We start from the raw sequence: 13,221 nt of genomic DNA, 5'->3' as shown, positions 1-13,221 counted from the left end.
CCCTGCACCACCAGGGAGTCCCCTGTTAGAGTTTTAAAGTCACCCTTGCTTATGTGATAAAATTTGCTATGTGGTTTTCTTTCATAAAAATAATTATTTGAGAATTAGATATAAACTTCTTAGGAAAAAAACATTATTTTTTCAATCAAGATATAATTGCTATATAACATTGTTTTAGGCATGCAACAATATATTTTCCTGTTTGTATATATTGCTAAAATAAGTTCTGAATTTATTTTCTCATTAAGAATATTAACAATTGGGATCTTTAAAAAGCAAGATTATGTTAATGTCATTTTTCAAAATTTTTTACTAAAATATATTTCTGTACTTTAAGAGCAAAATAGTTTAAATATTAAAATAACTCTCTTTTATTGAAGATTTATTGCTCAGTCCTTCAGCAGGTAGATCTTAAATATACCTGCAAGTATGGGGAGATAAGAAATGTACAAGGAATTTTCTCTATCCTAAGCCTACATGCAAAACACTCCAGAGAAATTAACTCTTTATTTTGTGCCTCAGGTGCGGTTGTTGAGTTTATGAAAGAACTTCAGGACTTAGAAGTTCCAGAATCATTTTCAGGAGAACTGGAGTGCATTATATCCCCAGAGAATATAGAAGGCAAATGGTATCATAATGGTGTGGAGCTTAAATCCAATGGCAAATACACAATCACGTCTCGCCGTGGCCGTCAGAACCTCACTGTCAAGGACGTGACCAAAGAGGACCAGGGAGAATACAGCTTTGTCGTTGATGGGAAAAAGACAACCTGTCAACTAAAGATGAAACGTAAGTCTTCCCACCTTGTTAGCCTGCAATGAGTATCCTTATGGCTTATCGATATAAAATAATCATAACTTTTTTTCTCCCCATATTTCACAGCTCGTCCCATTGCTATCTTACAAGGACTTAGTGATCAAAAAGTGTGTGAGGGTGACATTGTTCAGCTTGAAGTTAAAGTCTCCTTAGAAAATGTGGAAGGCGTCTGGATGAAAGATGGCCAAGAAGTACAGCCAGGTGACAGGGTTCACATTGTGATAGACAAACAGTCACACATGCTGCTCATCGAGGACATGACTAAGGAGGATGCTGGAAATTACTCCTTCACCCTTCCAGCCCTTGGGCTGTCAACCAGTGGACGCATCTCTGTCTACAGTGAGTGCAATTTTCATAGTTTTGTGTGCACATTGTCAAGTGAGGTGGGGAACAGTGATGAGTAGACATTTAAAGCAAAATTCACATTCATGAATGTATTTTTTAAAGAAGTGAAGCAATATCCTACAATACACAATATTTCCAGTTCTTAACAATAGCCTCCTCTTTTTACCTCTGTGTATTTTAGTACATGTTGATTTTATACAGTACTCCCTTCTGAGTTCAAAGGTGTTATGTGCACCTCCATCAGGATATGCAGTAAATTCATAAATCTTTTATTTGTGTGTCTGTGTTTTCGCAGGTGTTGATGTGATTACCCCTTTAAAGGATGTTAATGTGATTGAGGGTACCAAGGCTGTGCTGGAATGTAAGGTCTCAGTCCCTGATGTGGCTTCTGTTAAATGGTACTTAAATGATGAACAAATCAAGCCTGATGATCGTGTACAAACCATTGTCAAAGGCACTAAGCAGAGATTAGTGATTAACCGGACTTATGCTTCAGATGAAGGACCTTACAAGTTGATGGTTGGCAAAGTTGAAACTAGCTGTAATCTCTCTGTGGAAAGTAAGGATTCTATCACTCGAGTCATCATTATTTAAAGCATCCTACTTTCCCAGTATTATCATAACCAAGTGATTATTTTATTTTCCCCCAGAAATTAAAATTATCAGAGGTCTTCAGGATATTACCTGTACAGAAACCCAAAATGTGGTCTTGGAGGTTGAGCTGTCCCACCCAGGAATTGATGTCTTGTGGAATTTTAAAGACAAAGAAATAAAACCTAGTGCTAAGTATAAAATTGAAGCACATGGAAAAATATATAAGTTGATAGTTCTAAATATGATGAAAGATGATGAAGGAGAATATACATTTTATGCTGGAGAAAATATGACATCTGGAAAACTAACTGTGGCAGGTTGGTACATTTATCATTTGATCAAAGTTCTCTTGTGTGACAATTGCTTTACTTTAAGGAATTGTCCATTTTCTCCCAAACTCCCATCCATTTGCAACTTCCGAGTCTCTGCTTATAGGGCTCTCAATGCCAATAGTACCCTCAACACTGTTCCCAACAGTCTAAATTCTAAATGTTCTTCTAGGCAAACCTACCTCAAATGCTACCTCTTCTCTGAAGCCTTCCATAATCTCCCCATCTGTAGGTGATTTATTGCTCCAAACTTGAGATCACTTTTTGCATGCCTCTTTCATGGCTCTTACCATATGATTTTCTTTCCCCATTTTGTCTTCCTGCATCAGGAAATTGTCTTTTTCTTCTTTGTGTATTACAATATATTGTGTATGACAGATAATAAATATATCGAACTAAGTTTTATTTAAAATTTTCTATTCTAAAGATATATTTCTTTTATGTTACTCTGCTTCTTTAACTTGTATTTCTTTTGTTCCCTTCATACATTTTTATGAATCAATAAATTTTTTTAATATTTTATTTTGTATAATTCTTACATCATTTTTTTCATTTTTGCAAGAGATACATTGAGTTATATTTTGACATTGAATCAATAAATATTTTTAAAATATCATTCAATGTCAAAATATAACTCAGTGTATCTCTTGCATATGACATGAAGTAGATCATTCTCATTCAACAGAAATTTCTAGCTTTAAAATGAAGAATCAAAAGTATAAAGTATTTTTCCCCAAGAAAAAGCTAAAAGTCATCATTAATTTGTTTGGATTATTAAAATTTAAGTATTTAAAGAGTTGGGAAATTACAATGAGATTAAATTGAGTGGTCCACAAAGACTTTTGGTATATAAACAAGTCATAGGAAAATTATGTGTCTTACTTAGAATGAAAGTTTCATGATTTATTTTTTGTTATAAGATTCCCTCGGAGATTTGACCATAAGAAAACTTCTGAAGCAAAACTTCAGATCCTGCATTTTGATACCTTTAATATAAACTATATATATTTTAAATGTGTGTGAACAAAAAAGTGTGAGCTCCCATGTGGTTTCATACAACATTTTTTAGACCACACACTGCTAGGAACTTAGAACAAAGAAAATGAATGAGGCATGATATTTTTTCTTGAAGAGTTCATAGTTTAGAAAGAGACAGACATATCAATAACTAACTTGCTGAGGAAGTCATTGTTTCTGCCAGGAGATGATGGTACTAGAGGCAACGAGGGAAAAACTCCATGGAAAAGATGACATTTGTCCAAATAAAGTGATTTTTAGTATATATAGAATCTCTAAACACTAATGACTTGAACATTTTGTTTAGCAAATTCATTCTAGTCAATAGAAATCCCTAGCTTTAAAAGAATCAGAAGGCGAAACCAGTGGTCAAGAAAAAAATCATTATCTTTTTATCAATGAGAATCAGATATATTTCTAGGAAATAATTCTTATAAGACAAGTAAAATGCTTTAGAAGAAGAAGGAATTGAGTGAGAAGCCATCAGTGTGTCTGCATAGCATTATGGTTCACTTGACACAAGTTTCTCCTTTGCAACCAGCCTTCCTGATTTCAGTATTTTCCCTGGTTATCAATCATGCATACTTAGAATTTGGGGTTTCTGTGATATCGTCTCAATGTGAATAGTAATGGTTTTTACTAGACAGTTTGTGATGGTCAAAATCATGGTTTTATACTTTATATTTAGTTGGCAAAGATGTATTATTTAAACTCTTTTAAAGGACTCACTCTTGCACACCTCTCATTTCAAAGGGGGAGCCATCTCCAAACCACTCACAGATCAGACTGTCGCTGAATCCCAGGAAGCTGTCTTTGAATGTGAAGTTGCCAACCCAGATTCCGAAGGGGAATGGCTGAAGGATGGCAAACCCCTAAAGCTGAGTAACAACATCAGAAGTGAGCCTGATGGCCACAAAAGGAGACTTATCATCACTGCCTCCAAACTAGATGACATTGGAGAATACACTTACAAGGTGGCCTCCTCCAAAACATCTGCCAAACTCAAAGTTGAAGGTCAGTGATATAACAACAGATTTTTCCATTTCAAAATATTTTCTTGACAGTTATTTTTATAAGTCAAGTAGTATAACCATTTTGGATGTCATGAAACTTTTATAATCTCATAAACTCACTAAACTTTCTTTTGAAATGGAAAGAAAGTTTGCCATAAGGTGAGAAATTGTTTATAAGATGTGTTTCTGCAAAGAAGCCTTTTCTTAGACTGCAGTTCTGTGGCACAGCTAAATTAGATGTTTCCATCTCCATTGCTCTTTGACTCTTCTTCACTTACTCCATGAAGCTGCTAGTATAGAGCCAAGCAAACTTCGTCCCATTCAAGTACAGAAAAGTTGCTGCACCACACATTTCAAAGGAGTCCCAGGTTTTCCTAAATAATCTCAAGGCATTTAAAACAGAGGTGCCACCTGCCTAACTGCAAAATATATGATAACCATTCTTTTGGCATGATGACGAGGGACTTACCTAGGGCTTCTTTGACCTGATATTACCATAATTATTTTCTAAACCAATCATAAATTTGTCTACAGCTGTCAAAATTAAGAAGACGCTGAAGAACCTCACAGTAACAGAGACACAGGATGCTGTTTTCACTGTTGAGCTTACACACCCAGATGTAAAAGGTGTCCAGTGGATCAAAAATGGGGTCTTACTGCAACCCAGTGACAAGTATGAGATCTCAGTCAAAGGAACAGTTTACTCTTTGACAGTTAAGAACTGTGCTGTCGTGGATGAATCTGTATATGGCTTCAAGCTTGGGAAGCTAGGAGCCAGTGCTAGACTGCATGTGGAGAGTAAGTTAACTTAGAAATGCTTTATGTACAAGTTGCCAACTCAGCTTACCTTGAAGTTAACCATGTTACTGAAATGCTTGAACTTTCCTTTAGCCGTCAAGATCATTAAAAAGCCAAAGGATGTGACCGCTTTGGAAAATTCCACGGTGGCCTTTGAAGTTAGTGTTTCCCATGACACAGTTCCAGTAAAATGGTTCCACAAGAACGTGGAGATTAAGCCCAGTGACAAACACAGACTGGTCTCAGAAAGGAAGGTCCACAAGCTAATGCTGCAGCATATCTCACCCTCGGATGCTGGGGAGTACACTGCGATGGTGGGACAGTTGGAATGCAAAGCTAAGCTCTTTGTGGAAAGTGAGTAGCAGGCAGCCCATCTGCATTACCCTAGATGACCCCCAAGGATTTATTTGTTTGTCTGCTTCATCTATTTTTTCCAATAAAATAGACTAACTCGGGTGTTCTCTGATTTCCCCCAGCATTGCATATCACAAAAACCATGAAAAGTATTGAAGTACCTGAGACCAAAACAGCCTCCTTTGAGTGTGAGGTGTCCCACTTCAATGTCCCAGCCATGTGGCTGAAGAATGGTGTGGAGATCGAGATGAGTGAAAAGTTCAAAATAGTCGTGCAGGGAAAACTGCACCAGCTGATGATCATGAACACAAGCACGGAGGACGCGGCAGAATACACATTTGTCTGTGGCAATGACCAAGTCAGCGCTACTTTGAAAGTGACCCGTAAGTACAGAAATAAAACATAAAACATCCATTGCTACTCCCTGTCCTACACTTTTCCTTTCTATTTGATCCACTCAGAACACTCGATTGAAACATCCACCATGTTTTCACATTGAGCTAGGCACTAGAATCTCAACCTGGATAAAATTTTCTAATTAGAGCCTTATTGAAAGGTGACCCATAAATGTGTCTCCATGTCTATCCCATACCCTTTCTGCCCATCTATCCCCTGGCATTGTCCGATAGAGGGTAACCTCCAAGGTGTCATCGCTCATATCTCTAAGCTATAATCACAGTTAACAGATGTGCTAAAACATTCCAAGTTTTCAGGCTGCACATTTCAGCATACAGCATATTGACATAAAGTCTTCTGGGATGTCTGTCCTTCCCCCAACAGCAATCATGATTACATCCATGCTGAAGGACATCAATGCTGAAGAAAAGGACACCATTACCTTTGAGGTGACAGTGAACTATGAAGGCATCTCTTACAAATGGTTAAAGAACGGTGTGGAAATCAAATCAACTGACAGATGTCAGACGAGAACCAAAAAACTCACACACTCACTGAACATCAGGAATGTTCACTTTGGGGATGCTGCTGAGTACACCTTTGTGGCTGGAAAATCAACATCGACAGCTACCCTCTACGTGGAAGGTAGGGTCCCAGAAATTCCATATCCATAAAGATGAATGTCAGAGACACTGGGTGAAATTATTCACTGTGTCAATTAGTTATGGGCAAATAAATGTGGAATATGCATACAATGGAATATTAGGCATGCTAATATTGGGCATGTAGCATGCTACATGCTACAACTTGAATGAACATTGAAAACTTAATGCTGAGTGAAAGAAGCCTGCCACATAGGACCACATAACTGTATGATTCCTTTAATAGGAATACACAAATCTATAGCGACATAGACTGGTGCTTAAATCTGAGAGGCATTAAAGGGAGGGGCTTGAGGGGATGGCTAAGAAACATGGTTTGTTTTAGGGATTGTGCAAATGTTCTAATATTAAGTGATGGTTGTAGCACTCTGGGTATACTCAAAGTCACAGGATTGTATACTTTAAATGGATGATTTGTATAGCATCTGAATGATATCTTAAGTTGTTGAAAAGATTAAATTTTACATGTTTTTTTTTTTTAGCTCGTCATATAGAATTTAGGAAGCACATTAAGGACATTAAAGTTCTGGAAAAGAAGCGAGCCATGTTTGAATGTGAGGTTTCTGAGCCTGACATCATTGTGCAGTGGATGAAGGATGGCCAGGAGCTGCAAATTGTGGACAGGTCAGACATTTTTTCTTGCCACATTCCAGTAATTCCCAGTTTCCTTTAAGTCATTATGCATTAAAATTAATTTCATCTCATCCACAGAATAAAGGTACAGATGGAGAAATACGTCCACCGCCTTCTGATCCCGTCCACCCGCATGTCCGACGCTGGGCAATACACAGTGGTAGCGGGAGGCAACATGTCCACTGCTAACCTCTTTGTAGAGGGCAGAGATGTTCGCATCCGAAGCATTAAAAAGGAGGTTCAGGTAATTGTCTACATACTGAAGTTTTGGTGAAATCATCACTCGCACATATTCCATAGCTTTTTAAATTTATGACTTGTAAATTTTCTAACCACAGTCTTCTAAAGAATGAAGTAAACTGATCCCTACTGGCTTCAACTCTTTTACTGACACAATTTAGTCACAGTTTCTACTCAGGGAATAAATGTGTCCTTAGCAGCTGTCTAAATACTTTACATAAAGCAGCTGTAGAAACTTCACTGTCTAATAAATGGCTACTTGCCAAGCAGCACCAACCAGAAAAGAACTAAAATTTAAAGTGTGGTGTTCAACTAGAGTTAAAGGAATTTGGCACAAGGTAGCATTTTCTCAGAAATCCTCTATCTGTGGAGAGGCAGATAGGTAGAGATTCAGGCTGGGGGACATTGCCTATGAAGTCCATGAGGAGATCAGTAGGAGCCAAGCTGAATTCTGAACAAGGATGCTAAGCAAACACCTTTGCCCTCTACTGCACGGGCAGAACTTGTCCTCATGGGCACTAATCTTCCTAGGTGGTATTATGGATGAAAGTGTTAAGAGAAATATCATTTGTGTTCAGTTTCATTATACTGCTCATTCATGTATACAGGCCGTAGGCCAGTGAGAACTCACAAAACCTGAATATGCCTTCCAGCCTCTATTTTCCAATTCTGAGCCTTGATGTCCTTGCTTTTAAAATAAGGATAATAGGGCCTCCCTGGTGGCACAGGCGGTTGCACACCGCACTGTGAAGCTGTCCATAGCCTCTGCAGTGCGGGTTTGATCCCAGTCGGCTGGCAAGTATCCCTCATGGAATGACAGACCTCTCCTGTCTCACCCGCTGCTCCCCTCGGCAATGTATTTCAGTCAGTCTGCCTGTTCTGTTCCCCACTCTGTCTCTAGTGAATCCTCTTACCCTCCCACACATCTGGCCTGTACCCCAGTCTTGTATAAATAAATCTCAAAAAATAAAATAAAATAAGGATAATAGTTCTTACCTAGCACACAAAGTTACTGTTCATATCACCTAAAATCAAATTGAATAGTAACTTAAAAGAGCTTTGTAAATAAGAAAAGCCCAAAGATGCAAAGTGTCATTATTTCTGTTATTAAGAAGCACACATTCAAGGGTGAAATAATTGTCTCTGAGGATGAAGCAGGTATAGCACGAATTGCTACAAAAGAGGTTGGGTTGCCATTTTGCTTAAGAGTAAGCAAGAAAAAATAGAATTTGCTGTAGCCAGTCAACTTATATCATCATGTATAGGTCGTGCATGCTTTTCAAACAAGCAGTTTTGGAAACAATTTTACCAGAAAGCAAACCAAGGCTTTAATTTCCTTTTATGTTGTTTTATCAAAAGGTTATTGAGAAACAACGTGCTGTTGTTGAGTTTGAGGTCAATGAAGATGATGTTGATGCCCATTGGTATAAAGATGGCATTGAAATCAATTTCCAAATCCAAGAACGACACCAATATGTGGTGGAAAGAAGAATCCACCGTTTGTTTATCTCTGAGACCAGGCTGAATGACGCTGGTGAATACACCTTCGTGGCAGGAAAGAACAGGAGTTCTGTGACTCTCTATGTCAATGGTAGGTTGAGGTTTTAATATCTTTTGTGCATCAACTTGCAGTTAGCATCCCCTTTAAGTTATTAAAGTTTTGGTAGTTCGGGTAATTTCTAAAGAATGCAGAGTTAATATGGTTGAGGCTACATCTGTTTTCACACTATACCTATGGAAAAGGGACTGTTAAAATGTCATTTCATAAAGTACCTAATGTACTGGCTAAATCTTTATTTAGTTTGCCAGTACTACTGCATATACAGGTGTATCAATTGCTATAGACTCCAAATGGCTTTTTGGGTACAGTATTCACTGTTTTAGCTCACTGTTCTTGGCCACAACTGCCTCAGTACTAATATCACTACCACATGATGGAGTGCTTCAGCCTCTAGCAGGTGATTCCTGAGAAGCCACAGAGACCTTGAGAGCCAGAGGTGATGTGGAACTAGGTTCTCTGTGCCCCAAACTCTAGGACCAGGGGCTATCACTTTGGTGGTGGATTCTGCATGCTCCCAAGTCCCCACAGAAGATGCCTTTGAATCCTCTCTTTCTTCACCAGAAAGCTTAGAGTTGAATTTGAGTTCTGCCTAGAGTTGAGACTAACCTAGTACATAGAGAAAAAGGAACCGCTGTCTCTATCAGCATCTTGGGGCATATATGTCTGAACAAATCTCTGAGGTAGATGAAGGGACACTAGGAGTAAACTCAAGATTTATAATAATAAGCCATACTCCTTCCTCCTAGAAGACCAAATGATCAAGGTATACAGTTTATTATTTCTATATTAGTGATAGAGAAACCAAGGCACAGAGAGGTAAAGTTCTTTATATGACATTATCAGAAACTAGCCTCACAGGATTCATTTTCCCCATTTCTCTGTTCCATGAACTACCCAGTTCCCTGCACTTGTTACACCACTAACAAGAATATGCTTTAACAGTGTAAGAAGAAAGTTAGCTTTTAAATCCGCCTTATTGCATTTAACGAGGTCTGCAATAGCAGTCATTCATTCTTTCACGCTCACTTTCCTGGCACCTGTGCATAAAGAAATGGAGATGACATATACATGAATACTTGCAGACAAACAAGCCTGAATGGGAAGAACCACCTCATCACATGATTTTCCCAAATGACTTTTAAAAATAGTTATCATACAGAAGTTGTTCTAGAATTTTTTAGGGCATTCTCCATTGTTGCACTGACATTGGGACCCCCCAACCAGAAACAGAAGTGATCATGTTGTGTTAAAGAATTCATCCTTTTCAGCAGCCCCCCCAAGTATCAAAAATGTCTTTCTAAAGCTATTCTGTCTATTTAAGGACATAATTCCAAATTTTTCCTTCCTTGTTAACCCAAAGAATGTTCTAATATTATGAGGCAAATAAAGAGATCACATTTCCAAAATTTTATTTCTGGGTACATCACCACATGAGGACAAATGAATGTAGTGTCTGAGACTCCCTTGTTTTTTGGTTTGTTGTTGGCTTGTTTGTTTTTCCACTTTTTCACTATTTGTTTTCATTTGCCCCCAGCTCCAGAACCACCCCAAGTTTTACAGGAGCTCCAGCCTGTTACCGTGCAATCTGGCAAGCCAGCCCGCTTCTGTGCTGTGATATCTGGCAGACCGCAGCCCAAAATTTCCTGGTACAAGGAGGAACAGCTGCTTTCCACTGGCTTCAAGTGCAAGTTTCTTCATGATGGGCAAGAGTACACACTTCTGCTCATTGAAGCCTTCCCAGAGGATGCAGCCGTCTACACCATTGAAGCCAAGAATGACTATGGAGTTGCTACAACGTCAGCCTCATTGTCTGTAGAAGGTAGAAACCCCTTGCTGCTTCTTGGCTTAAAGTAAACCCTTAAAAAGCAACTTTTGTGCTCTCCTACTGCTTTTAAAGTTATAATTTGGAGCTGATGCAAGTAGATTACCTAGAAAGAAGTACCAAACTTCCAAAGTTCCTCTTCACTGCTAAATAAAAATAAAACAGCATGCTTCTTCTGTGAGTGAGGTCTGCATGGTGACCTAATCATGAAAAATCTTGTGATCCTTTTCTTTAGTTCCAGAAGTTGTGTCTCCTGATCAAGAAATGCCAGTTTATCCTCCTGCCATCATCACCCCACTTCAGGACACTGTAACTTCTGAAGGACGGCCAGCCCGTTTTCAATGCACAGTTTCTGGAACAGGTAGGTTTATATGAAAAGGTATTATTGCTAAAATTTACAGGGAGTGATGTGGCGGAAAGTCTTCTCACCTTTTTCTCCATCACAAACATCTCACGTGCATAATTTGATGTTTAATGGCAATGTTGCAGAAATCTTACTTGAATTTTTGTATTTAGAATTAGATCAGAGTTTTCCACTACTGGACTGCACACCTAAAAATGTTTGTTACATCATGTGAGGAGTTTTTTTAACCACAATTTTAAAATAAGAATTAGATCAGTGCTTTTCAATGTCAAAAGATATCATGTTCTTTTGTGATTATAGTTGCGTGTTTGTTATCTCTTGAGAAAACACAATGACAGAACTACAAGTATTATTTGATTAATTAAATTAGCAACTACATGTATTTCCAAAAAAGAGCCTTTACATGTAAGACATTGTTCAATCTTTTATTTATAGGCAATGCACATGTGAAAAGGTTTATTTCTTTGTAAGGCTGTACCCTCTAGTGGTCAAAAGTTGGAGTTTTATGGTTCGAGGAGTTGGATATGAACCTTGGCTCCACTGTATGACCTGAGGCAAATATGATTTCTCCTGTTCTTTTTTCCTCATGAATAAAGTGAGGATAATATTGCAGTCTTAGTACATATATTTCTTGAAAGCAGAAAAACTGTTTTAGAACCTAAAACCTGCTGACTTCAGTAGCTAAGAGAAGGTGAGCTCCATGAGAGCAAGAGTGGATCCTGTTCTGCATGGCTTCTGATGCAGAATAGACACCACTGAAGTAATTGTTGACTAGACATATGAATGGTTGTTTAGTGACTAGTACCTCCTATCACTTAAGACTATTATCAGGATTAGGTTAGATAATCCAAGTCAGTATGTTCCAAGGGTTCCTTGTGTACTAATCCCTCCATCAGCTCTCATGATTTTTTTTAAAGATTTATTTATTTATGTGTACAAGAACTGGGGTACAGGTCAGAGATGTGGAGGGTGAGAAGATTCACCAGAGACAGAGTGGGGAACAGAACAGGCAGATTGACTGAAACACACCACTTTGGGGAGCAGCGGGTGAGTCAGGAGAGGTCTACTGTGCCATGTGGGTTGCTCCCTGGCCAGGGATCGAACTCGTGCTTCAGTGGCTGCGGATTGCTTCATAGGCTGCATCTTAGCCCCTTGCACCACCAGGGAGGCCCCAGCTCTGATGATTTTTAATTGTGCCTTGTTTCCCAAGCATCACCAGCTCCTCCCCACTCCCAGGATCCTTAGTAGAATGAGACAAAATGTTTAGAGTCATTTCAAGCCAAATATGATTGTAAACTGACCACATATGATCATAAGGACAAGACAAACCAACTTTATCCCAAATGAAAATTATTCCCTCATTTTCTTGGCTTTTGTATAATACCACCAAAGGGAATTAACAAGGCTTGGGTGCTTCCTAGCACTCCTAATAAGTTTTATTGTTTGGTTTATTATGCTTCTCCCATTAGCTTATGACCCAATCTCTACACTGCCAAAAGCCATTTTCTTAAATAAGTTAGTAAACAAGTCAGTTGAACTCCTATGACCTTAAGATTTCCTCCTCTGGGCTGGAGATACTAATCAAGAAACCGAATGAATCTATTTGATTTTATGAACATAATTAGAGGAATATACTGTATGTAAGGCACCTGCAGGCATGCAGGCAAGGGACTGGTACTTGATACATTAATTTTATTACAGCCATAGAGAGAAATTATATAAACACAAAAGTCTGGTATGGAGTAACACACTTGGACAAATACCCCAGACTTCAAAGAACAGTGTTAGAGAAATATTAAGTATCATTAAATAAGGTCTGTTTTGATAATATCCTATTAACACAATTAAAAAAAATGGTTTTTAATATCATGTTCACTAAATCCAAACTAAGTAATCTATCCATTCACTGAATTTCTTATTAGGTATAATTGGCATATAACATCATATTGGTTTCAGATACACAACACAATGATTCAATATCACTGAATTTTTACTGGAAATTTTCCAAATACATATGCCTATAGATGGAGCATCTAAATAAACTGTTTTAACCATATTTGTATATATTTTTAGTTCATAAATCATATTATAGTTTTGCCCTTAAAGTTTTGCAAAAATATACTTGAAGTTCTCTGTAGACTACAGTTGAGGTAGGAAAAAAAAAAGAAAAACCTTTTTATGACTGAAGTGTTTAAATATTTGAATGGACTTTATAAATATATGAGACCATTCTCTGTGAGATAATATTTATATACATATTGATGTTTTAGTGGCTTC

General features: G+C 37.9%; 1 protein-coding gene across 1 annotated transcript in view; it reads left to right on the top strand.

Annotated features, from left to right (window-relative positions):
- Nucleotides 1-13,221, top strand: part of TTN (titin) — a 282,533-nt gene that overhangs the window by 46,063 nt on the left and 223,249 nt on the right. The window contains exons 29-42 of the mRNA XM_054699459.1: nt 523-789; nt 883-1,155; nt 1,457-1,720; nt 1,812-2,072; nt 3,855-4,115; nt 4,649-4,912; nt 5,006-5,266; nt 5,389-5,649; nt 6,047-6,307; nt 6,807-6,948; nt 7,036-7,201; nt 8,557-8,788; nt 10,293-10,577; nt 10,816-10,941. Coding sequence (XP_054555434.1) covers nt 523-789; nt 883-1,155; nt 1,457-1,720; nt 1,812-2,072; nt 3,855-4,115; nt 4,649-4,912; nt 5,006-5,266; nt 5,389-5,649; nt 6,047-6,307; nt 6,807-6,948; nt 7,036-7,201; nt 8,557-8,788; nt 10,293-10,577; nt 10,816-10,941 — 3,324 coding nt within the window. The remainder of the gene's footprint in view (nt 1-522; nt 790-882; nt 1,156-1,456; nt 1,721-1,811; nt 2,073-3,854; nt 4,116-4,648; nt 4,913-5,005; nt 5,267-5,388; nt 5,650-6,046; nt 6,308-6,806; nt 6,949-7,035; nt 7,202-8,556; nt 8,789-10,292; nt 10,578-10,815; nt 10,942-13,221) is intronic.

The sequence above is a fragment of the Talpa occidentalis genome, unplaced genomic scaffold (assembly GCF_014898055.3).
Source record: "Talpa occidentalis isolate TD23 unplaced genomic scaffold, MPIMG_talOcc4v2.1 talOcc4.3, whole genome shotgun sequence".
Lineage (NCBI taxonomy): Eukaryota > Metazoa > Chordata > Mammalia > Eulipotyphla > Talpidae > Talpa > Talpa occidentalis.
This window is presented reverse-complemented; position numbering and strand designations above follow the sequence as displayed.